Source organism: Anopheles bellator, chromosome 1, assembly GCF_943735745.2.
Source record: "Anopheles bellator chromosome 1, idAnoBellAS_SP24_06.2, whole genome shotgun sequence".
Taxonomy (NCBI): domain Eukaryota; kingdom Metazoa; phylum Arthropoda; class Insecta; order Diptera; family Culicidae; genus Anopheles; species Anopheles bellator.
This window is the reverse complement of record NC_071285.1, coordinates 55,665,406-55,685,151: the sequence shown is the minus strand read 5'-3', so window position 1 is coordinate 55,685,151 and position 19,746 is coordinate 55,665,406. Positions and strand designations below refer to the sequence as shown.

The 19,746-nt window shown below is 50.9% G+C and overlaps 8 protein-coding genes across 12 annotated transcripts; 2 read left to right on the top strand and 6 right to left on the bottom strand.

The window, feature by feature from the left end:
• Positions 1 to 727: 727 nt before the first annotated feature.
• Positions 728 to 2,197, bottom strand: LOC131206232 (CLIP domain-containing serine protease B15-like). 4 transcript variants are annotated; one of them, XM_058198702.1, is made up of 3 exons: positions 1,989 to 2,197; positions 1,597 to 1,837; positions 728 to 1,540 (listed from the first exon to the last, which is right to left on the bottom strand). In XM_058198702.1, the coding sequence occupies exons 2-3, from the start codon at positions 1,826 to 1,828 to the stop codon at positions 735 to 737; spliced, it is 1,038 nt and encodes a 345-aa protein (XP_058054685.1). In that variant the 5' UTR covers positions 1,829 to 1,837; positions 1,989 to 2,197; the 3' UTR covers positions 728 to 734. The 4 variants fall into 4 exon arrangements, with proteins under 4 accessions (XP_058054685.1, XP_058054684.1, XP_058054682.1 ...); XM_058198701.1 differs by having other exon boundaries at positions 1,597 to 1,908; positions 1,989 to 2,195; XM_058198699.1 differs by having other exon boundaries at positions 1,597 to 1,901; positions 1,989 to 2,194.
• Positions 2,198 to 2,223: 26 nt separating this feature from the next.
• Positions 2,224 to 3,080, bottom strand: LOC131206233 (uncharacterized). The gene is made up of 2 exons (XM_058198703.1): positions 2,971 to 3,080; positions 2,224 to 2,894 (listed from the first exon to the last, which is right to left on the bottom strand). The coding sequence occupies exons 1-2, from the start codon at positions 3,056 to 3,058 to the stop codon at positions 2,344 to 2,346; spliced, it is 639 nt and encodes a 212-aa protein (XP_058054686.1). The 5' UTR covers positions 3,059 to 3,080; the 3' UTR covers positions 2,224 to 2,343.
• A 471-nt stretch (positions 3,081 to 3,551) lies between these two features.
• Positions 3,552 to 4,384, bottom strand: LOC131206235 (uncharacterized). The gene is made up of 3 exons (XM_058198704.1): positions 4,263 to 4,384; positions 4,002 to 4,199; positions 3,552 to 3,935 (listed from the first exon to the last, which is right to left on the bottom strand). Exons 1-3 carry the CDS (start codon positions 4,351 to 4,353, stop codon positions 3,643 to 3,645), a joined length of 582 nt encoding a protein of 193 aa, XP_058054687.1. The 5' UTR covers positions 4,354 to 4,384; the 3' UTR covers positions 3,552 to 3,642.
• Positions 4,385 to 5,048: 664 nt separating this feature from the next.
• Positions 5,049 to 6,849, bottom strand: LOC131216155 (uncharacterized). The gene is made up of 2 exons (XM_058210570.1): positions 6,684 to 6,849; positions 5,049 to 6,609 (listed from the first exon to the last, which is right to left on the bottom strand). Exons 1-2 carry the CDS (start codon positions 6,807 to 6,809, stop codon positions 5,527 to 5,529), a joined length of 1,209 nt encoding a protein of 402 aa, XP_058066553.1. The 5' UTR covers positions 6,810 to 6,849; the 3' UTR covers positions 5,049 to 5,526.
• A 765-nt stretch (positions 6,850 to 7,614) lies between these two features.
• LOC131216465 (uncharacterized) lies at positions 7,615 to 8,324 on the bottom strand. The gene is made up of 2 exons (XM_058210962.1): positions 8,137 to 8,324; positions 7,615 to 8,053 (listed from the first exon to the last, which is right to left on the bottom strand). Exons 1-2 carry the CDS (start codon positions 8,243 to 8,245, stop codon positions 7,923 to 7,925), a joined length of 240 nt encoding a protein of 79 aa, XP_058066945.1. The 5' UTR covers positions 8,246 to 8,324; the 3' UTR covers positions 7,615 to 7,922.
• A 307-nt stretch (positions 8,325 to 8,631) lies between these two features.
• Positions 8,632 to 9,803, top strand: LOC131205579 (probable prefoldin subunit 2). The gene is made up of 2 exons (XM_058197732.1): positions 8,632 to 8,946; positions 9,035 to 9,803. The coding sequence occupies exons 1-2, from the start codon at positions 8,795 to 8,797 to the stop codon at positions 9,345 to 9,347; spliced, it is 465 nt and encodes a 154-aa protein (XP_058053715.1). The 5' UTR covers positions 8,632 to 8,794; the 3' UTR covers positions 9,348 to 9,803.
• LOC131205577 (molybdenum cofactor biosynthesis protein 1) lies at positions 9,700 to 15,723 on the bottom strand. Of its 2 annotated transcripts, XR_009156752.1 has the most exons (6): positions 15,667 to 15,723; positions 15,355 to 15,561; positions 13,565 to 14,126; positions 12,324 to 12,758; positions 12,102 to 12,209; positions 11,351 to 11,484 (listed from the first exon to the last, which is right to left on the bottom strand). XR_009156752.1 is itself a non-coding variant. In XM_058197729.1 (5 exons), exons 2-5 carry the CDS (start codon positions 15,523 to 15,525, stop codon positions 10,787 to 10,789), a joined length of 1,866 nt encoding a protein of 621 aa, XP_058053712.1. In that variant the 5' UTR covers positions 15,526 to 15,561; positions 15,667 to 15,723; the 3' UTR covers positions 9,700 to 10,786. The 2 variants fall into 2 exon arrangements, 1 of the variants encoding a protein (XP_058053712.1); XM_058197729.1 differs by lacking the exon at positions 12,102 to 12,209 and having other exon boundaries at positions 9,700 to 11,484.
• On the top strand, positions 10,017 to 11,138 carry LOC131205578 (B9 domain-containing protein 1). The gene has a single exon (XM_058197730.1). It carries the CDS (start codon positions 10,049 to 10,051, stop codon positions 10,667 to 10,669), a length of 621 nt encoding a protein of 206 aa, XP_058053713.1. The 5' UTR covers positions 10,017 to 10,048; the 3' UTR covers positions 10,670 to 11,138.
• Positions 15,724 to 19,746: the final 4,023 nt, after the last annotated feature.

The window sequence follows — 19,746 nt, the reverse complement described above, 5'->3', positions numbered from 1 at the left end:
TTGTAAGATGTTTTTAGTTATTAGTTAGAAGTACGATAAAATGACTCAATGCCACATGGCATAACATGTAATTTAAATAGATTTTAATCGAAATATTTTCATTTCAATCATTTTGATACCTTAGAATTATTAAATAGCTGCAATCCCAATGTGGAATATCTGTGTACTCTTATGTAACCAAGCATTTATGTACAGCAAAGATCCGAAAAAACCTTAAAAAAAATTCATATCGATCGGTTCGATTGTTTTTGGTCCGAGACCGGTCGAGATGCGTTCATTTTCGGCGAAATCGGCACGAGCCGGACGGTTCTGCACCGGTGATTGTACCAGGAGCTCATGTGAAATCAGAGGTAGCAGATCGGGATCGATTAGGGGGAAAAGCGTGCGGTTATCGCGAAACATCATCCGTCCCTCTCGATCCACCGTGCTTAGCTTCGGTTTCTGCTAGCCAGTGGAATAGTTAACCCACAGATGCGCATTATGTTTCCCGAGTTAAGTTAATTTCTATTAATAATAATTAATAATTAATAAATTAATAAAATTTTATTCTTTCTGAGCGGTTTTGCGCCGACGATTGTCACAGGAACTCGTGCCAGATCAGAAGTAACACATCGGGACCTTTTTTGCGAGGTTTTCTCTGCTTTATACGTCTTATAAATCCCACCTTGGAACCGGTTTTCTCAATAAGATCGTTCTTCAGCGGGGGGAATTCCTTTTCGGGCTCCTTTCGGGTTTTATTGAAACAAACTGTTCACACGCTTGCCGTTCAATTGTACCCGTAGCAGAATGCTTCCCTTGTAGCCCTCCAAGAACCTCTTCATTTTCGGATCGACGGCCAAGCGAATGAGCGTAGTGTTGCCAGTGTTTACGGGCCCGCTAACCCCCGGCATCGGAACATCCCGCAGCGGGTCCTCAAACCGCACATCGTTGCTCCGCAGCCAGTCCAGATACTTGGCCACATCCGTGTAGCCCACGTAGCTTCGCGAGTCACAGATTCCGGAGTTTTGGACATCTACCGCCGAGAACGAAGTGAGTCCCCGCAGAAACCAATAGCCGCCCGATTTGAAGAACATTCCGCCACCGCTATCACCGTTACAGCTGGAGGTTCCGTTGCGGCTCCCGCCGCAGAACACCTTCGTCGTTAGCACCTGGCTGAACAGCTCCCGATTGCTCTGCAGGCAATCGTCCGCACTCACGACCGGAATCTTTGCTTCGCGCAGTTCCGCCGACGTCGACTCCTTTTCGGTCCATCCCCAGCCGACCACCGACCCGTAGGACCCTACCAGTTGCCCAATGTCCTGATCGATCGAACGGATACAGGCGGGTTGCACGTAATCGTTGAACACGAACTGGGTCTGCATTCGCAGGAGAGCAATGTCGTCGGTGAAGTAGAGCGCACTAGCGCCATCCGGTGCCACGATATCAAACACGCGGTTCTCTTGGGCGGTGCTGCTGCGAACGTCCAGGTCAAACACACCCGCCCGAACGATCAACCGATTGCCGGAAATCGGTCGCTGATTCTCCACCACACAGTGGTAAGCTGTAATTGCACGATAAGGATTAATACACACCACGATCACGGCTTAGATCGCTCACCGGTCAATACGGTGTCCTTGTTGATGATCGTAGCGCCACACTTGTACACGGTGTTTCGAAGTGATTCACGGTGAAAGATGGCCACGTGCCACGGCCAGATGCCGGGTGAAGATGCTTCGCCGCCAAAGATGAGCCCCTGTTTTAGCACTTGCATCTGCCCGCAGCTCTGGGCGGTACCGAAATTGATCGCACAGGCAAGTAACACGGCGGATCCCAGGACAATGGCACCCATCTCGGCGAACTGTTTGGGCGCGATTTACAGGAGACGATCACCATCAAGCTGGAAGCTGAGTAGTAATTGAAGACTGAGATCTGTGATGTCATTTGCTCAATGCGGAATACCTGCGTTGTGGAAACGATCAACGGTAATACGTAACCTAGGACACACTTACACATAAGTTTGCAGGTTCACCAACATCTTCACCGTTCTAACGAATCCGGTCCTGCTACTTATCAGCTGTTTGAGAACGCTTGCCGATCGCTGACGACGGATGACGACACGCACACAGACCGTTGCAGGATTCCGGTTTGCGGACCGATTACTCCCGCCCTAATGTAAACGCACGCCGACGGGAATTCCCTCATCCCCTATCTGGGCAATAATTGGGATTTCAAAAATACCCCCACGGGTCGAATCCACCGTGAGCAATGGACGAATCGCTATCATATTCGTCTCAGAGTTTGTTTATTTCTATTTTCAAACGGATTGCTGCTGCACCACCACCAGTAAGAAACATATTCCAAAGCTCACGCCAAACTGCACCTCAAAAGCACGCTGTTCTCGATCGAACCAGAAGTGTCCTCCTTCAGGGGACAGTCGTAGAAGTAGATCAAATCGGCATCCCACTTGCTGAACCCAATGTAGTCCGCCGGAATGGCGTTCTGGTTGTCGCTGTACTCGAAAAACGGCCGACGTTCGCCGTCCTTCGTGAGCTGGACGCGCCCACTGTCGAACACCTCCATCCGGAACACCAACGGCCGGGACCGGGACAGCAGTTTCGGTGTTGGCGTTTCCTTCAGCAGCACATTTTCCAGCAGCTTATTCCGGGCACGTGTCTGCCGGCGGGCCACGGTCTGCGTGTTGGCCCACCCGCTGATCACCAGCTCGATCACGGTTTCATCGTACGGGAACAGTGATCTCCCGAAGCGGATGTGCCCATCGTTCTTACCGAGGATGCCGAGCCGGAAGTAGCGAGAGTTATGCGTGTGCCCCACGTTTCGGAAGCCGTTGGTGGCGAAGTATTCCAGCGTGTCGTTGTAGCTGGGGACTTGATCGAACTGGAGACACCCCTTGATCGCTGCGAACCCAGAACCCAGGGGCGGGATAGTAAGGAGTTGACCGTTCTGTTGCAAACACTGCTATGCTTTTCTTACCATCAAACGGATTGTTGAAGGAAGTGGCCGAATCACCGGACCCGACCAACAGACTGATAACTGCAATCCACACCGAAGCCGCGATCATGTCTGCCTTCTGCGTGATTGACATGTTGACTAACGGCCTGGTCGCAGTTTGGATTTTCGCGAATCCCGTCGATCGCGCCTGCTACACAACCTGTTCTTGTTTACTCTCCACCACAATTTTATTGTAGAACCAATACAGTGACAATGCGGCGGGGCGCACGCAAGTTACCTTTCCGAGATGTGGAAAGTATTGACCGAACAGTTAAGTGAAAATATTATAACGAAAAGGTTTTCTCTATCTTACTATACTTACAAACTACTTTACAGGGGCAAAGTTTGATAACGGGTAGTTGAGTTTACTCTGTGATTTACTCTTACGCACGAGACTCTTATCTTGCACATCGATAACGATGTTGGAGGAGGCTGTGTTGAGGATCTGTTTGGATATACTTAAGACCTCCCATTTCAGAGAGCGACTGTGATAAAACAAGTAATTTGGTTGTTTGTTGCTCAAATATTTACCCAGAACTCCCCATTTCTCAGAGAAGCTGCTGAGTAAAATACTTTATTAAATCACCAAGATAGTTTTACAGGAAACTCACAAGCATTGGATCGCCTACAATCCGAATAAACTGATACCGGTCTCTACAGCGGGCAGTCGTAGAAGACAATCAAATCGCGATCCCATCTGGTGAATCCCAAGAACAGGGGTGCTACATGGTGATCATCTCCAAACTGAAGGAATGCTTCCTTTTCGTTGTCCTTCGAGACACGCACCAGCCCGTTCGCAAACACCTCCACTGTGATCATGGTGGGCCGGAACTGGGACAAAAGTCCTCGAGTAAGTACCTCACCCAGCTGCACCGTATTTGCCTTGTTTGCCGTGTTCCTGCGCTGCCGTCTGCCAACGCTTTTCGTGTTGGCCCATCCCGATATTACTAAAAATGGTTGACACGCAATGAACCGGGCCGCTGGGAGGTGCCTAATAAGTTTCCGTCGCTTACCAATTTCAATAACATCCCGTTCGAATGGATACTGCGAAGGACCGTACCGTATGATCCCATCGTTGGGTCCCACGATACCGACTTTGAAGGAAATCGAGTTACTTTTGATGCCCACGTTACGGAGGCTAGAAACGGGCAAATATTGGACAGGCCCATCGTAATCCTGTACATTATCGTACTGCCGGCAGCCTCTGATAGCTGCAAAATACCCGGTTCAAACTCAGCAACGGCACTCTGGCTCAAAAGGACAATTGTACTCACCATCAAACGAGTTATTATGGAGTGTAGCCGTTGCTTCCACGTGGAAGACGCTGAACAAAATAGATACCAAAACGGCCACGTAAGACTTCATTTCGATAGCTTCTACACTTTGGACTGTCCCGAGAACGATTGTGGTTTTGTACGCTGCCCGGCGTGATATTTATATCAAATTCAATTGCACGATGATAACAAGTGCAACTATCCCGAGATAGCTTTAATAGCTTATTACAATAGTGATAGTGATGATTTGTACGATGTGTATTCTTGTCGTAAAACGATAAGCAAGGATATGGTTTCGTGGAAATCGTGCTCTCGTGCTACGCTGGGGCACACTCTGTAACGTAATCGTAAATATTGAAATAATTTAAATACTATGGCCTGTTTGTTTGAATCGGAAAGGGAGAACACTTGTATGCCCCAATAACACGTGCCTTAGAAGGTAGTATTCGAGTAGCGTGCGCCTAAATAATAGTCAATCAATGGGAGAAGTTTTTGTACTCTAGCTAAGAATTGTAGCTAAGAATAGAATAACTTATTGCATTTTTCACATGGACTCTACTAATTGCAGTGATTGATATCGAGCCTTGATAACGGGTATACTATCTCCAAAAGAAAACCCCCGTTCTGTTATTCCCGAGACACTTATCTTGTACATTGTGTTATGAATATTGATAAGGACAACAAGACAACACAGCATACAACTTTAGTACGTTAGTACGTTTATATGCAAATTCAATTTTATTTTTTTTAATTTGTTTACTTCTCCCTTGAATCGTTTCAAAATTACATCTAAACAAAATATTTTGCAAGCATCACTTACATCGAACGGGGTACCACGGACACGGTAAGCAGTCAATCAGCTCCAGATTCGTGTACTTGTGCGTATAACTTCTCGAAGAAAAGGTTCGTATCCAACCGATGAAGGGGTACTAGCTCTACAAAGTAACGTATTGAACGGCAAGGGCACCTTAGGTGGTGCCCCGTCCCGAGGTATGTCTGTTTGCGGTTCCGCTGCACCAGGCACCTAGAAGACCGTAATCCGGGAACCGATTTACACGCGGCGAACCAGCTTCGGCCGCTTGCCATTCGTTTTGCTCTAAACACTACTGTTAGTATACATTTGCCGCGCGTAGCTACTGCACGTGTGCACTACTTGTATAGTGCCTGCCACGGAGTCGTGGAATCACGCGAACTGCTAGAGAGATTATTGATGAGCTGTAGCAGAAGCCCACTTAAGCCCGCTAGCTGACTGACGGGCATGGTTCTAATCGCTAAGTTTGGACTTTTTTGCCGTGCTGCCGCCCGGTGGCTCCGCTGGCGGCGAATCTTCAACGGATCCGAGCGACAATGGCACAGCGGAACTTGGCGCCACCGTTGCGAGCGGTTCCCCTTCCGTGAGCGGTAGCCCGCGCTTCAGGATGGCCGTGCGAGGTTTTATGTTGCACTGTTTAATGGCGGTCGTGCTAGCGGTGGCCGCGTTGGCAGCGGACGGAGCGCCGAAGCTGAGCTGATTGATGTTGGCCAACAGTTCGCGGTTTTTCGTCTCCGACTCTTCCAACCTCCGGCGCAACTCCTTCATCTCCGTGTGCAGCCGCTTCAGCATGTGGCGCATGCTGCGTGCCTCCGCTTTGTAGCTGCCCATCGTGCGCTGCATCTGCGTGATGTCGTTGCGCATTTTGCGAGCCTTCTTATCAATAGACATCGCCGCCTGATTGAGGCTGCCAACATCACACCCACTCCGGTAGTACCCGGAGGTGGCGGCCGAAGCCACCGTGGCGCTCGAAGGAGTCGTAGACCGTGCGACCGTCGATGTGGAGCTCTGCGCGAGCGTCGGTATGATTTCGCACGGAATGAAAACATCGTTGTGCAGCAACACGGCCGAAGGGAACGGGGCGTTCGTGCCCTGTATGGTGGCCACCTGGTGATGGTGCGGGAATGGTACCTCCACGTACTTCTTCAACCGATGCGCAATGTTTTCATCGAAGTGTTCTATCGCCATCGACGATATGTCGCGCAGTTCCTGCAGGATCTCGTGGGCCCGCAAGGGGCGCGTGGTGTTCTCGATCAGCCGCAAAATCGTGAGAACTTCGTCAATCACCTTGCCCGGGATGAAACAGCACAGCTCCTTATCAATGTACTTTGAATACGTCATTGAGAGCATGGAAATCCGCGTCTCTATGCAGGTGAGTATATCCGAGTGTTTGGCCAGCGGATGGTTCCGGCGTTCCGATTCGCGCCTCGGAAGCTGCGATTTGATCGTCTTCAGGTGCATATTGTGCCGGCGGACCATCTTGTTGAAGCCACGATTCAACAGTGACTGGCAGATACGATCGAGCGTACGGCAAACCTGAAAAAACGGCATCAAAGGTGATGGCCACGGCAAACGCAAACGATGGGGCCCGTTCGGGCGCTCTGACTCACGCTGCGCTTCTTGGCGATTTCGTCGTACGGCAGAAACTCCAGCACTTGTTCGATCATGCAGTCGGGAAGGTCGAGAAACTTCATCTCCGACCGGTACGGCGTTCCACCATCCGAACCGCTGGCCATCGTTCCCTGCCGAAGGTTGTTTTACTATCCCGAGCTCAACTTTTCCACCACGGATGCAAACACGGCGCACTTCAACGGAGGGGAGACGAAAAACAACAAGCGTCGACCGTTTGACAGCTGTCACTTTGAGTAGCGACTGTGTAGGGGTGTGTTGCACAGTGGGAAATTTCTATCCGATAGGTGGACATATTTGAGTTTAGGAAGACTGCGAACCTTTTTCAACATTTTTGATTTCTTCATATGTGTTTTGATTAAATTCAGCATCTTATGTGTAATACACGCGTCCAAGTATAATAAATAACGTTTTTCCCAGATGGTTTCGGACATTTATTCTTTTCTAGCATAAAGTTAAAGAAAACGAAATACAGTTAAACGAGCACAGTGTTTCGGACATTTATTCCATTTTACCATGATGTCTCATGATTTATTGCTTTTAGTTCTTTAGTTCGTGACCGTTCTTTAATTGAACACCGATGAGCATAATTCGCCTTACGGAACGATGCTGAAAGATTACCATCGAAACCGGTGATGATGCACCGGTGAAATCAATCAATATATACTCTTAATGCGTCGAGCTTAATGGCTTGTGTCCTTATCGGTGGGATGTGCTTTAAAACCCCCCATCAAGTATGCGCGATAAGAGAACGTGTTTTCCGTTGCGGAGCGATATAATTGTCACGTTATCTTGCTATCAACTCCTCTGACTCATATCGGATACCGGTAGTTCGCTTATGTTTAGAACATTGGCCGGCCGTAAACGAATGTTCTATCCGATGGATCGATCATGAAATGAAATAGCGCGCGGTGTGGTTCACATTCCTCTGTATTTCCAGTCAGTTGCCGGACAGATCCTTTCGTTTAAAACACTACATAAGCAAAAAACGAGCATAAGATTTTCACGTACAACAAATCAAAGTCAATAGAATACGTCAGATTCTTGGTTGTTTGTGGGTCGACTAAGGATAAAGTGTATGAGATTAGCCTTGTTCCCGGCAGCGCTGCCTTACGGCGCAAGCCAAAATACTTCTCAATGCGGTTATGCCTGTTGTAACACGCAGTCGGTCGATGTCGCATGTCCACGGGTCCGCCACGGGCCGGTACGATTCGCCTCGGCTAGCCGGACCGGGGGACCGATGGTAGCTGCTGATCCACGGATAGTATGCCGAACAAGCGGCCGGTGAACGGAAGGAGCACGGAACAGTTGAAGTACCACTGCAGCAAGAATATTACAAACAGGAACACATCTGCCGGAGAAGAGGCAGCGCAAGGGTTAGAACGGGGAAGCCGATCTTAGGCACGGCGCCGGCGAACACAAACAGTTACTCACGGATTGTGACACGCTCCCAACTTTCCACCATGTACAGCTCCGTTATCATCAAGTATCGGAACCACCAGTACGACCAGAAACTCAAAACCTTGTCCAGTAGCTGCATCATGCTGGTTGGGCCGGGCAATCGGGGCGGATATCGTGGACAGTTCCTGACCAACTTTACAAGTGGTACTCCCGACCGACGAACGAAATGCAAACCAAAAGCAGAGCTCGGCGCCGATCAGCGATTGACAGTTCGAACTTCCAAAACAATCGCAACATGCGATCGCATCACGGCTTTGGTTACTATTTAATTACTGTTTTGTATTATTTAAATTATTTTTATTCCAATTTCAACGTCTGGCCACACATAACTGTATAAAAAGAACAAAACCGCTTGGAATTCTACTCGTCGTTACCGGAACTGTTTCAATCGGTTCACTATCGCCACCTTGGGCGGCAAGCTGGCTGTCACTTTTGACAGCCGCAGACGACAAAAAAGCATTTTTTGGTTCGGGATCATGCTTTCATAGTGAAGAAAGGGCTCCTAAACGGCGTAAACTTTATCGTTCCAAATAAAGAGATTGTGTTGTGCGCCTAAATAAAGCTCGGACGATTCCGCACATCGAACTACCCAAGCCTCGTCCCGATTGTGTTACCCCTCCCGGCACGCACAATGGCAACGCAAACGGAATCGTCGGCGGCCGGCAAAGCGAAGGAGAAAAAAAGTCAAGAAGAAATTTACGCCGAGTTCCAGCAGCTGCGAAATCAACAGCGCAATCTGGTGAATAATCTTAACACGATCGACATGGACCTCAAAGAGCACAAGTAGGTGGCGAAGTGAATGATGCACCGGTAACGAGTTTATGCGGTGGCAACCTGTTGGTACCGGATTTACTACCTGTTCCGCTTTCAGAACGGTCATCGATACACTGAAAACAGTGGACGCCAGCCGGAAGTGTTTCCGGCTGATAGGCGGCGTGCTGGTGGAACAAACGGTTGGGGTCGTTCTTCCACAGTTGGAACAAAACCGCACCCAGCTGGAGAAGCTGATCGAGGAGGGCAAAGAGCAAATCACGAAGAAAGGCATGGAAATCAACTCGTTCAAAGATGAGTACAACATCAGCGTGCGCGGCCAGGAGGCTGCGACGCCCGCGGCGGCAAGTGAGAAGGACGCTGGCGAGGAGAAAGCGTCCGCCAATCGTAACGTGCTGGTGGGCGACCTATAGACCGGTCTGGCCAAAAGCAACCCGTAACCCGTGCTTCCTGTGACGACCAGCGTGGTGGCATGTGGTCTGGTGTTTGCCACCCTTGTCCGTTCACAGTGTCAGTGCTTTTCCGAGCAAACCTTCAGTGGACACCGTACCGTTTGTTTGCAATCATCCTTTCGGGCGCGTGGTCATTGAGTCGTGTTTGAGATTCATCGTGAACCCCATCCTGTTAGTTGCACGCCTTCACACGTCATGGATTGATATTTGGCGTTGTTCTTCACTGTTAATTTAAAGCCGATTTACGAATAAGAATCATTGAAATGGAAACAAATGATTGAATGCAAACACGAGTGTCGTTCTTTTCCCAGCATTTTCTAGCACCAGCGACCAGTGTAGCGTTTGTGTGAGGTAAAATGCAACGTAAGAAAAATCATTTCTCTTTTTATTTATCCAGTTCCAATAATAAGAACGACCTAAATCTAAGACAGAACAAGTTGGGTCGCACTAATCGCTAGAATCATTTCTTATTTTAAACCGCTCCAAAATAAGTCATGTTGTCAAAAAGGGCGTGTGACACATCGCACTCCTCCGTCACCATGGAAACCTGTGTTGCACCACACAACAGTGCTGCAATCGTTTCTCAAAAACTGCTAACAACATAATTCGCGCGTTCACTGGTCAATTCTTGTGGGACAATTCTTCCTGGGTGCTGCCAAACCATGCTCGAGCTGCAGTTAACATCGGGCGAAAGTGAAAGTTTCTTCCATCTGACCGTCACCGGTCAACTGGAATCCGCTTACTTCCCGATGGGTCCGGATGGCAGTGGGCTCTTCTGCCGCTACGACATCGTGGCCGGCCCGGACTGGGAGTTGGTGTCCGGTCTGCAGTCGGCCGTCACGCAAAGTGCCCGCACTGAGTCCGATTACCGGACGGTCGTGTTCAACATGCCGATCGAGTTTACGATGAAATCAACCAACCCGTACGGTTGGCCACAGATCATCTTCAGTCTGTACGGTGCGAACGTGTGGAACGTGGAAACTAACCGGGGTTACGCGCGCGTTCACTGCCCACTGAGCGGGTCTCACTCGGCGGAGCGCACCCTGCGTGCGCCTCTCTTCATCCCAAAGTACGCCAACGCCTGTTCGGCGGTGATGAGCTGGATCAGTGGCGTCAATCCGGAGATGCGAGACCCCAAGATTCTGGCTGACGGGTCAAAGCACAAGGGTCTGTCGTCGGAGACGTACGGCGAGCTGGTGGTGAAGCTGTGCGCCATTTCGCGTGGCAGTACCCGGATGGCGCTCGATTGGGGCCAAGCGGCGCTAGTGGACGACAAATTTTGAGGAGCAATTATCCAACGCGCGCCGATTGGAGGACGACTGGTCTAATGAATAAAGTGTCTCTCTACATGCTATGCTTCTGTTGACGATCTACGGTCCCGGTCCGGCGGCGGGGACCGACTAAATGTACATCGGCACAAACGGTTCCTTCGTGACGATCGGATCCGTGCGGTAGGCCCGGGTGATGATTGGTACTTCCTTCGGCTCGCGGCTAGCGGCCGCCCGCGACTCGAGGGTCGGTTCGTGGTGGAACTGTTTTCTGTAGAACTCGCTCTTGCCGCCCGTCTTCTCCACCAGCATAATGTTCTTGATGAGTATCTCGTGCGAAACCGCCTTGCACATGTCGTACACGGTCAGGGCGGCGACCGAAACCGCCGTCAGGGCTTCCATCTCTACGCCCGTCTTGCCGTCGCACTTTACCTTGGCCAGAATGTGGACCTCGTTCGTGGAGCTGTTCAGGCTCGTTTCAACCTTGATCGACGAAAGCGGAATGTTGTGGCACAGCGGGATCAGATCGGACGTTTTCTTGGCCGCCACAATGGCGGCCATCTGTGAGATGGACAGGACGTCCCCCTTTTTCAGCTCGTTGTTCTCGATGAGGGCCGCAATCGTAGGACCGACGTACACGGTGGCCTGCGCTTTGGCCACCCGCTTCGTCGACACCTTTTCGTCCACGTCCACCATTGTCGCGCGGCCCGTGTGTTCGTCCACGTGACTGAGCGAGGAGTAGAACCGCACCGAGGAGGGGCTGCTGGCGGATCCAGCGGGCGCCAGTGAGCCAGAACGGCGTGTTTGTACGAATGAACTTGGAAGTGTTGCTGTTGCCAGAAGAATGGGCGAGATAGAGTGAGATAGAGAGACAGAGAGAGTTAGTGTCATGGTGTAACTATCATCAGTAATGGTTTTTCGATGCATAATAAATCTAGCAGTCATTGTGTTTCCGTTTCAAGGCCCAAAGTACGTTAGCCTTTTGGTATGTAGTAGGCGACGAGCCCGTTCACCGTTGCTTTGTTTCTATTGGCGAAAGATGTGTTGTATGCAGAAGGAACGACAAACATGGACATACACTGATGCGAAAACGAGCGTGAAATGAATACAAAACCAACACCTGCAACATCAAGCAAAGATCGCTGGTTCCGGGTAACCTTCTGCCTTGCGGTCTCCACCAAGTGATCCGTCGATCGCGATCCGTTTCGTGTTTGTTTATCCACGCCCGCGGGCTACGCACACCGTGGCAGTTCGCGATCGCGATCGCGCACTCACACCGCGTTGAGTGATTTCATTATTAATGGGCATACGAAAGCAACACTGGACCCCCGGGAAGGTCGTAGAACTTGCTTTCTAACCGTGTGTGTCTCTCGTGCGTGTCGCGACCGGTTGATGGAGTACCCCTCGCGAATCAACCTCCCCGCCTAGGCACCTCACGATCGCTTACCCGATATTAAACCTAAGGTGCAACCAGTTGCAGCAGCCGCGGTCGCCGCGACCTACCCACCGATCAGTATCATGGGACGGTTCTTCATTTGGGAAAGATTGAGCATTCCTGCGAGAAAGGGGGAAGGAGGGAGGAATGTAAGAAACGCGAGTCCGCCCGCGGGACCGGATAAGGGCAATTCGTTCCAAGCCGAGAGAGCTCCCCCCGTGGTCGCACACTAACCTGCGTGTTGCTTCTTCTTCCGCTTGACGGCGGCCGATACGAGGCACCGCAGATCGTCCTCGGAACAACCGCTGCGCAGGGCATCGCGCAGCGAGATTTCGGTGTTGCCGAAAAGGCACACCTTCAGATTACCGTCGGCGGTGATCCGCAGCCGATTGCAACTTCCGCAGAAGTGTTCCGTCATCGACGTGATAAAGCCGAGCTGACCCCGATAGCCGGGCACCCGGTACGCCTTCGACGTGTCGTTCGGCCCGTTCGGCAGTGGCTCGAACGTCGGATACCGAGCCCGGATCGCGTCGAGCGTGGCCCGGAACGACACCATCTTTTCCGTTTCCCACCGGTTCCCGGTGAAGGGCATGTACTCAATGAAGCGCACGTCAACGTTGCGCTCCTTCGTCAGCTCGACAAAGTCGCAAATCTCGTCGTCATTGAAGCCTGCCAAGAGAAACCAAAGCCGTAGCAAGGGGGGGTCCGGTTCCGGATGGCCGGTTGGAGGAGTCGAGCATCGCGCTGTGACCGAAAATAGTGTCAAACAGCAAACACAGAGAGGACACGAATTTCCTCACGTATTCGTTCAAAGACTGGAATTCAAAGTGTGTTTTCAAGTGACAAGCGTATTGCAACAGGTTGTTCAACGATCTGAACACTAATCGAAGGGAAGGATCGTACATTCGTCTGGCCAGAGATTATCCCGCAGTGGGTCAAGGGAGCTTAAGCACGATTACGAAACGGAACGACACTTGCACCGCAAACACGATCGCTGACTCGTAGCGCACAAAGTGTGGTTTGTTTGATTGAACAAAGACGATAAGGCAAAGCCTCCCAACCGACAGCTGTTCAAATAACTCAATCCGTATCTCCGCAATCCGAACCGATTCCGATCACGAATCTATGTCCGGTAAACAACACTGTTGCTTAGAGCGTCAACTCCTTCGAGTTCCTGCACTGTAAACTGATGCATCGGGCAGAAAAACACTCTCATCGTCACCTGCGGGGCACCATCTGCTCATTGTTTTAGCCACAGTCCAGGGCACAAAGGGCATCTCAAGGGGTCAGGATCCCGGTATTGCCACCCTCTCCCGATCACACCAGGCTCCGCATTCCAGTCCTCGTTTCGCAACGTGATTCAGTGTTTCCGGTCTCTAGCTTTGCGTGCATTAACACTATTTTGCGTGCGTTACACTAGCGCACTCCTCGCCCCGGCAAGGCCACCAACGCACGGTACGGTGACGGTGACTTACCTTTCATCAGCACACAGTTCACCTTCGGACGGTAGCCGAGCTGGCTGGCCAGATCGAGGCCGGCGATCACGCGCTCCCAACCCTTCCGACGGGTGATCTGCTCGTAGCGGGCCGCCCTTAGCGTGTCGAGGCTGACGTTGAGCGCATCGAGCCCTGCCCGCTGCAGACCAACGAGCTGGCGGGTCAGCATGATTCCGTTCGTGGTGATGCCCACGCTCTCGAGGCCCTGGATGGCCTTCAGCTGGCCAACGATCTCGGCAAGATCCTTGCGCACCGTCGGTTCACCGCCGGTCAGCCGTATCTTCCGCACTCCTTCGGCGACGAAGAGTTGCGCCAATCGAACCACTTCCGAACCGGTTAGCAGGCGTTCCTTGGCCGTTAGCTTTACTCCGTCCTCGGGCATGCAATACTTGCACCGCAGGTTGCACCGCTCGGTGAGCGAAATTCGCAGATAACTGTGAAAGCGGCCGAATGTGTCCGCGAGAGTAGCTCCGTCGTCGTTGCTCGTAGCGATCGTCCCGGTCACTTGCTTCCGATCGGTTGCGCTGGTTAAAGTGGTGTTCTGAAAGTAATGGCGAGCCGTGTTGGCAAATACAGTTGGTCCTCCCCACCGCGCCATTCCGGCCGCCACCGCCCAGCGATGTCGATGTCTACGTAATATTTGTAAACAACGCCACACGTTCACACACGGGTCGTGTTGCTACAGCCACTCACACATAGGCATGGGCGCCCGAACGACACGCACACTACTGACGGCGTGAAGCGTAAATGCGTATCCGCACGTAACGCACAACACTGCTTCCAGAACATTTACGCATAACTTCCCGCCGAGGGGCCGAGAAGAATCGGGAAGTGGCGAGAAGAAAGTGAAGACGTGACCAGAATCACACACCCGGCCAGGCCGTGTTCCCGCATTCTCCCTTCGTTATCATGCGTAATAGTGGCCCTGCGCTTGTGGTGGTGCCATCGTGCCGATGGGGGAATTTGAAAACGATGATCCATTGTTGTGGTTTTTCAGGTGAAGTTGTTAAGAAGAATTGGAAAGCATTTCATTACAATAGCGGCCAAGATATCGAGTGTCCTTGCCTAAAGACGATGCGCAATACGCGCGCCGAGGGGGGTTAAACGCCGGAGCTATTTATGTCCGAAGTCCGCCCAAAATGGGCCGTTTTTAGCTGACGGCATCAGCATAAATTGGTCAGATCAATTCATCGGTTGCACTTTAGCGTGTCCACGCTAACAATTGCTGTACAGTCCGCCCGTCGAAGGCAACAAATCTTCCGGGAGAGTTTAAGAAGGGTTGCCGACCAATAAAACGGAAGCAAACCATTCGCCATTCGCCCGGGTCGAAGAAAATATTGACACATTTTGCAATTTCCAATAGCACCACTTATTAGCGGGCGGACGGTTCTAATTTGCAAAGTAACAATATTGCCACAACGATTATCGTCCAGTGCCTCGCCGAACGGATAGCAACAGGTCCAGCAAACAGGCCAAAGTGCAGTATTGCAATGAAATCAATTCTCACGCCGCGAAATGACTAATCTTGATTTAGTGGGGAGTGACCTAATTTTGGGCATATCAATGGCACGTTCTGCCCATAGTGCGCGTAATAACTTCGGGGCACGAAATTCAGCTTCGTTTGGTTTTGAAAGCAAAACGTAAACAGAGTAACTCAGCAACGCGGGTTCGTGTGCAAACAACAAAAGGGCCACCGGAGGAACTGGCGGGAACTGCAACTTAAACCTGAAACAGTGTTTCCTCGGGACGGCGATTGATTAGAGGCCTACCTTATCATTTTTCCACCCCGATTCCCTTGGCCCTGATGACGTCGCCGCCTGCTCCGATTGATGGCTGTCCGCTTCTGATAACGCTGTCTTCGCCGTGTGGAATGAGCTTCGCCGCAGGCCACCGTTCGGTGCGGCTATTGCACTAAATATTGTTCGACGAAAACGATACATTCCTTCCACTGAAAGTTACCCGCAAGCTAGTTAAATCTGCAAAGCATAACTATTATTTCTAAATAGGCGGGTTTTGCGTGTCCGGCACAACAGACAACAGGTGTGTTGTCCGGTTGTCAAAAAGCACTCAACGGAACTCACGGTTTGCGTGCGTGCGCGAAATGTCAAGGTTTTCCGCTGATTTGGGGCCGTTGTTCCTTGTTCCTCGGCGGTTGGATTCCTCTTTCCCCGAGTTGATACGCAACCGATACGTTAATTATCACAACAGATTCACATCACTAGCCTAGTTTCTAACTTCAAGTAGGTGCACTAACGTTCTATTGTTGCTAACGCAAGTAATACGACCTACCCAACCCGACTGCGGTGACGAGTGCGGTGAAACAACAAGATTTTGCGGAATCATGCTGGCGATGAACTTATGCTCTGTGCCTGTGTTGGTACACTAAACGGCCTCGCGAAGTCGTTCACTTTATGATTGATCATGTAATTGTAGTTTTAAGAAACGTATGACTACGCACATCGTTTGAGACTTCCTATCGCTGTAATTGTTTAATTGTTGGGGCCTTATTTTCCTCTATTGTGCATGCGTAGATTTGATTTTATTTTGAAATTCTTACTGCACCAATACTTTTGATCATCGGTTCACCGCGCCATCGACGGAGACGTGGAAAACGCCTAAAGGCATGCAACACGCTGAGCGCGTGACGACGATATTCAAAAATCCTTTCTCTGTGCGAAGCAGATTTTGTTTTGGATCGTTGCAGCATCACAATTTCAAACATCACCCATTTGAGGCCTTTGATAAGTATAGCCTTGAAACGCTTATCATTTAATCAACATCGAGGAAGTGATCCTCATTTAAGATCCTTTGGTTTATGACTGGTTGCTTACAATCCTTCGCAGTAAGAAGTGTTGCTGTGAAAATACTTTAGGTATCTCGACCAGTTCTACTAGAGCCGACATAGAACCGGTAATATCTGGTGGAATCCACCGATAGAACCCCCGCTCTGAGACGCTGTGTGGCTGAGGACAGATCAACAGCTTGATCAAACCGTACATATCACATATCACAACATATCCCCGGGATTAAGAACACGGGGCGGCTTGTTAGTACCGACGCGTCTCATCTCGCCGCAAAGTTCCATTCCGTAGGAAGCAAAAGTTACGATCGTCGCACAGATTACGCACCGCCGATAATGGCCGGACCAGATATTAAAACTGCAAAATTTATTACGGTTCGCTCGCCGCCAACGGCCGCGATGAGCTTCGAACCCGTGAGAACGGCCTCAGCCGCCGACCGATCCTTACGCACGCTTGAGGATGATATCTATCCATCATATCTCGTATTCGCATCTTGATTTTTGAAACAAAAAAAATTAATTTCAAACGATCAAACCCAATTCTGCCGCCGCCCCGGTTGAAACCGAAATGGAAACATTTGGGAGTCGAAAAAATGTGATCCTCATCAAACAGCGCGCGCGCGCACCGTAGGTAGGTGTCTTGATTAGGGCCATAAATCTGGCTCCAACGCCAACGATCTCCCCGAGCCGTGTGGTGGGAAAACATGTTGCTTCATTTGCTGCTGGCCACCCGATTCAGGAACGCGAGCTTAGAGATGGCGGGAACATGGCGGGTCCTTTGCCCGGTGTTCGTCCAAAGGCTTACCACTGTCGGCAGTCGTTCTTGGCTTATTGGCAATAAAACAATTGAAATTTGATACAGTTGTGCCCGCGGTGTTGGCCGGCCGATCGTGCCGATTTGCCATCGACCACCAGCACATGGCGCGTACGAGTTTTGCGTCGCGCCATAGCCGGCCGGCCGAAATGCTACGCAAATTCCGATTCCGTTTGATCCGACGCGCCGACCGTTTTTGGGGGTAAACCGATCGAAACCGTAACTTTGGCTCGCACCGACGGACGGATCGTTACGATCGGGATGGGTTGCGATCGGCTTCGCTTCATTTTATTACAGTCTGCCTGGTGTTCGGGTGTAGCTATTTGAGGCTTGAGACCTGACAACCCTTCAAGTGACGAACCCCCAGATGATAATACGAGGGACCACATTCGGATCAGCGAAACGACCTTCTCCGAGGCTCGAAACGTTTGCCTCTCTGAAAGGGCTCAAGTGTAACCGGTAACCGCACGCACCGGGATCTCGGCCGCTGATCCCGCTTTTGTCCGAAACATCTTCTTCGTGTGAAACGTAAAGGACGTCCCCGCCTGCGCCTCCGGCTCGGCTCCGGGCTTCGTTCGTTCCGGCGAAGAAAATCTAAAATACGCAATCTGTCACTGGCGGCGCGAGATCAAAGAAGGGAAAATTGTTGCGTAGAGAGGGACACATTTTACCCTGCTTTCGCTACGCCTCATCTCCGCCAATGATATGATTCATGACTCGCTGCGCTGCGTCGTCGTTCCGTTGTTTCCGTTGTTGTTTTTTTTACGTTCTGCCGTCCTTCCTTTCTTTCTGTCCTTCCGCCGCCGTCGCCGTGCCCAGGGAACGATGCTCTTTCTCTGGCACCGAAAGAAAGCGGTCCCCGAAGCGCGGCAAAAAATAACGCGCAGCATCGATTTGAAACTCAACACCGGCGAGCGTGCCGTGCGGCAAGATGAAATGGCCCCAGCAGCAGCAGCAGCAGGAAACGCCGGCCAGAACACTGGGGTCCTTGGCAAATAGGCAAACCACGCGCGTGGTTTGTGGACCCTTTTTTTCGCGGCGCAAGGCTAGAACAACCATTCAAGCGTTTAAGTTTTGGTGCCTTCATACAAGGTTTAACTAACTTTTTATGTGTTTCTTGTTGCCGACGGAACTAGGCCCCGGTTTCGGGACCGATCATGAGTTGTAGGCGACATGTTACGTAATGCGTAGTAAGCACGCATCTCATCTTGCGCCATCTTGACTCTATCGTGAGGCTGAGGTCGATTTTCCCGATCCTACGGCGCCCCTTTCAAGCGGAACCATCAAACGGAGGTTCGTGTTTTTTCTCGGTCAACCGAATCCCGCAATCCCTGTCTCGTGAGTCGTATTAATAAGGCCGCCATATTGGGCACGGGGCAACATTGTATCGCCGAGGTAAAAAACCGCCTTGTTCCGTGTCATTCCGTTTCGTGATCCCCGTGCGGCTCGGGTTTGATCGCGATCGCGCAGGAGCTTAAAGCCCGATGGCGGCCCCTAGCGCGAGAGTTGATAGGGTTCGGGGAGCCCGAAAATTAACAACCGAAATGCTAACCTCCGCTGTACTCAATTTATTATTTTAAAACTCTGAGCCCCGGCCCCGGTATGATGGGCTTTAAACATTTCCATACCCTAACAGAAGGGCCGGAATTTACGACAACATTGTAGTACCGCCAGGTGCGGTTGATCGTTTGATTTTGGCTCGTTTTCGGTCTTAAATTTTGCAATAAGCAGCACCGAACGGAACGATCGCAAGGGGATCGTTCGGGGCGCAACACGACACCGTAAGCGTGCGTTTCTTTGCATGCGGCCGGCGGCAAATTAAAATGCTTGATTTAATGACGCATCGATCCTGGTGCCTGTTCGCCAGCCTGTGTGTTGCTCTTCGTTTGCTCCAAACGATCCAATCGTCCGATTCAGGATCACCTTTTGAATGCTATTTACCCAGTTAATCTGCCAGTTTTGCCAACAGGGTGGTTATTTCACAATAGACCGGCCACCTGAAAGGGGGTTCTGGCTGGGTTCGGTTCTTTGATCCAAAGGTTCGCCGTCTACGCCCGGGTGAAGTCTTTTGTTGGGCGATCGTACCAAACGACAAATATTCCCGCTGGGCCATTAAATATAGACGTCCATATAGACACGTCATTCCGATGTTTTGATGATCCATCGGTGAGACATCGGACATTGGCGGTATCCTTTTGGGACACGGACCGGGAGAGGGAGAGAAATAAATAAACTCGCACCGACCCACACACACACTCACGCACACGAAACAATCGGCTGGGAGGATGATCGTGAGCGCAGGCGGAAGGTGAAGGTGTCCGGTGCTGTTATGAAGCAAATGAACATGGTTCGTTAAATATTTTGACATCAAGATAAATCACCCTCTCTCGCTCGCTCCCTCTCTCTCGCTGGTGGCGGAAGCAAAGTTATGTCTTTCTTGGTGCCGTCGAGCTGATGTATCTTTCTTTTGCTTCGCTCGGTTTTGTGTTCTTCCCGGGAAAAGCAGCGGGACACCCGGCAGCAGCCGGCCGGCTGCCAATATCGGTT

Bases quoted from the DNA above. Each gene is read 5' to 3' on its own strand.
- LOC131216465 (XM_058210962.1), bottom strand. From the start codon at position 8,245: ATGATGCAGCTACTGGACAAGGTTTTGAGTTTCTGGTCGTACTGGTGG. The intron at 8,054-8,136 runs GTGAGTAACTGT...CTTCTCCGGCAG, and splicing joins TTGGGAGCGTGTCACAATCC to ATGTGTTCCTGTTTGTAATA.
- LOC131216155 (XM_058210570.1), bottom strand. From the start codon at position 6,809: ATGGCCAGCGGTTCGGATGGTGGAACGCCGTACCGGTCGGAGATGAAG. The intron at 6,610-6,683 runs GTGAGTCAGAGC...CCGTTTTTTCAG, and splicing joins AAATCGCCAAGAAGCGCAGC to GTTTGCCGTACGCTCGATCG.
- LOC131206232 (XM_058198702.1), bottom strand. From the start codon at position 1,828: ATGGGTGCCATTGTCCTGGGATCCGCCGTGTTACTTGCCTGTGCGATC. The intron at 1,541-1,596 runs GTGAGCGATCTA...GTGCAATTACAG, and splicing joins CAAGGACACCGTATTGACCG to CTTACCACTGTGTGGTGGAG.
- LOC131205578 (XM_058197730.1), top strand. From the start codon at position 10,049: ATGCTCGAGCTGCAGTTAACATCGGGCGAAAGTGAAAGTTTCTTCCAT.
- LOC131206235 (XM_058198704.1), bottom strand. From the start codon at position 4,353: ATGAAGTCTTACGTGGCCGTTTTGGTATCTATTTTGTTCAGCGTCTTC. The intron at 4,200-4,262 runs GTGAGTACAATT...GGTATTTTGCAG, and splicing joins CCATAATAACTCGTTTGATG to CTATCAGAGGCTGCCGGCAG. The intron at 3,936-4,001 runs GTAAGCGACGGA...AACCATTTTTAG, and splicing joins ACGGGATGTTATTGAAATTG to TAATATCGGGATGGGCCAAC.
- LOC131205579 (XM_058197732.1), top strand. From the start codon at position 8,795: ATGGCAACGCAAACGGAATCGTCGGCGGCCGGCAAAGCGAAGGAGAAA. The intron at 8,947-9,034 runs GTAGGTGGCGAA...TTCCGCTTTCAG, and splicing joins ATGGACCTCAAAGAGCACAA to AACGGTCATCGATACACTGA.
- LOC131205577 (XM_058197729.1), bottom strand. From the start codon at position 15,525: ATGTATCGTTTTCGTCGAACAATATTTAGTGCAATAGCCGCACCGAAC. The intron at 12,759-13,564 runs GTAAGTCACCGT...TTCTCTTGGCAG, and splicing joins GAACTGTGTGCTGATGAAAG to GCTTCAATGACGACGAGATT. The intron at 11,485-12,323 runs GTTAGTGTGCGA...TTCTGGCAACAG, and splicing joins GAAGAAGAAGCAACACGCAG to CAACACTTCCAAGTTCATTC.
- LOC131206233 (XM_058198703.1), bottom strand. From the start codon at position 3,058: ATGATCGCGGCTTCGGTGTGGATTGCAGTTATCAGTCTGTTGGTCGGG. The intron at 2,895-2,970 runs GTAAGAAAAGCA...CTGGGTTCGCAG, and splicing joins CTTCAACAATCCGTTTGATG to CGATCAAGGGGTGTCTCCAG.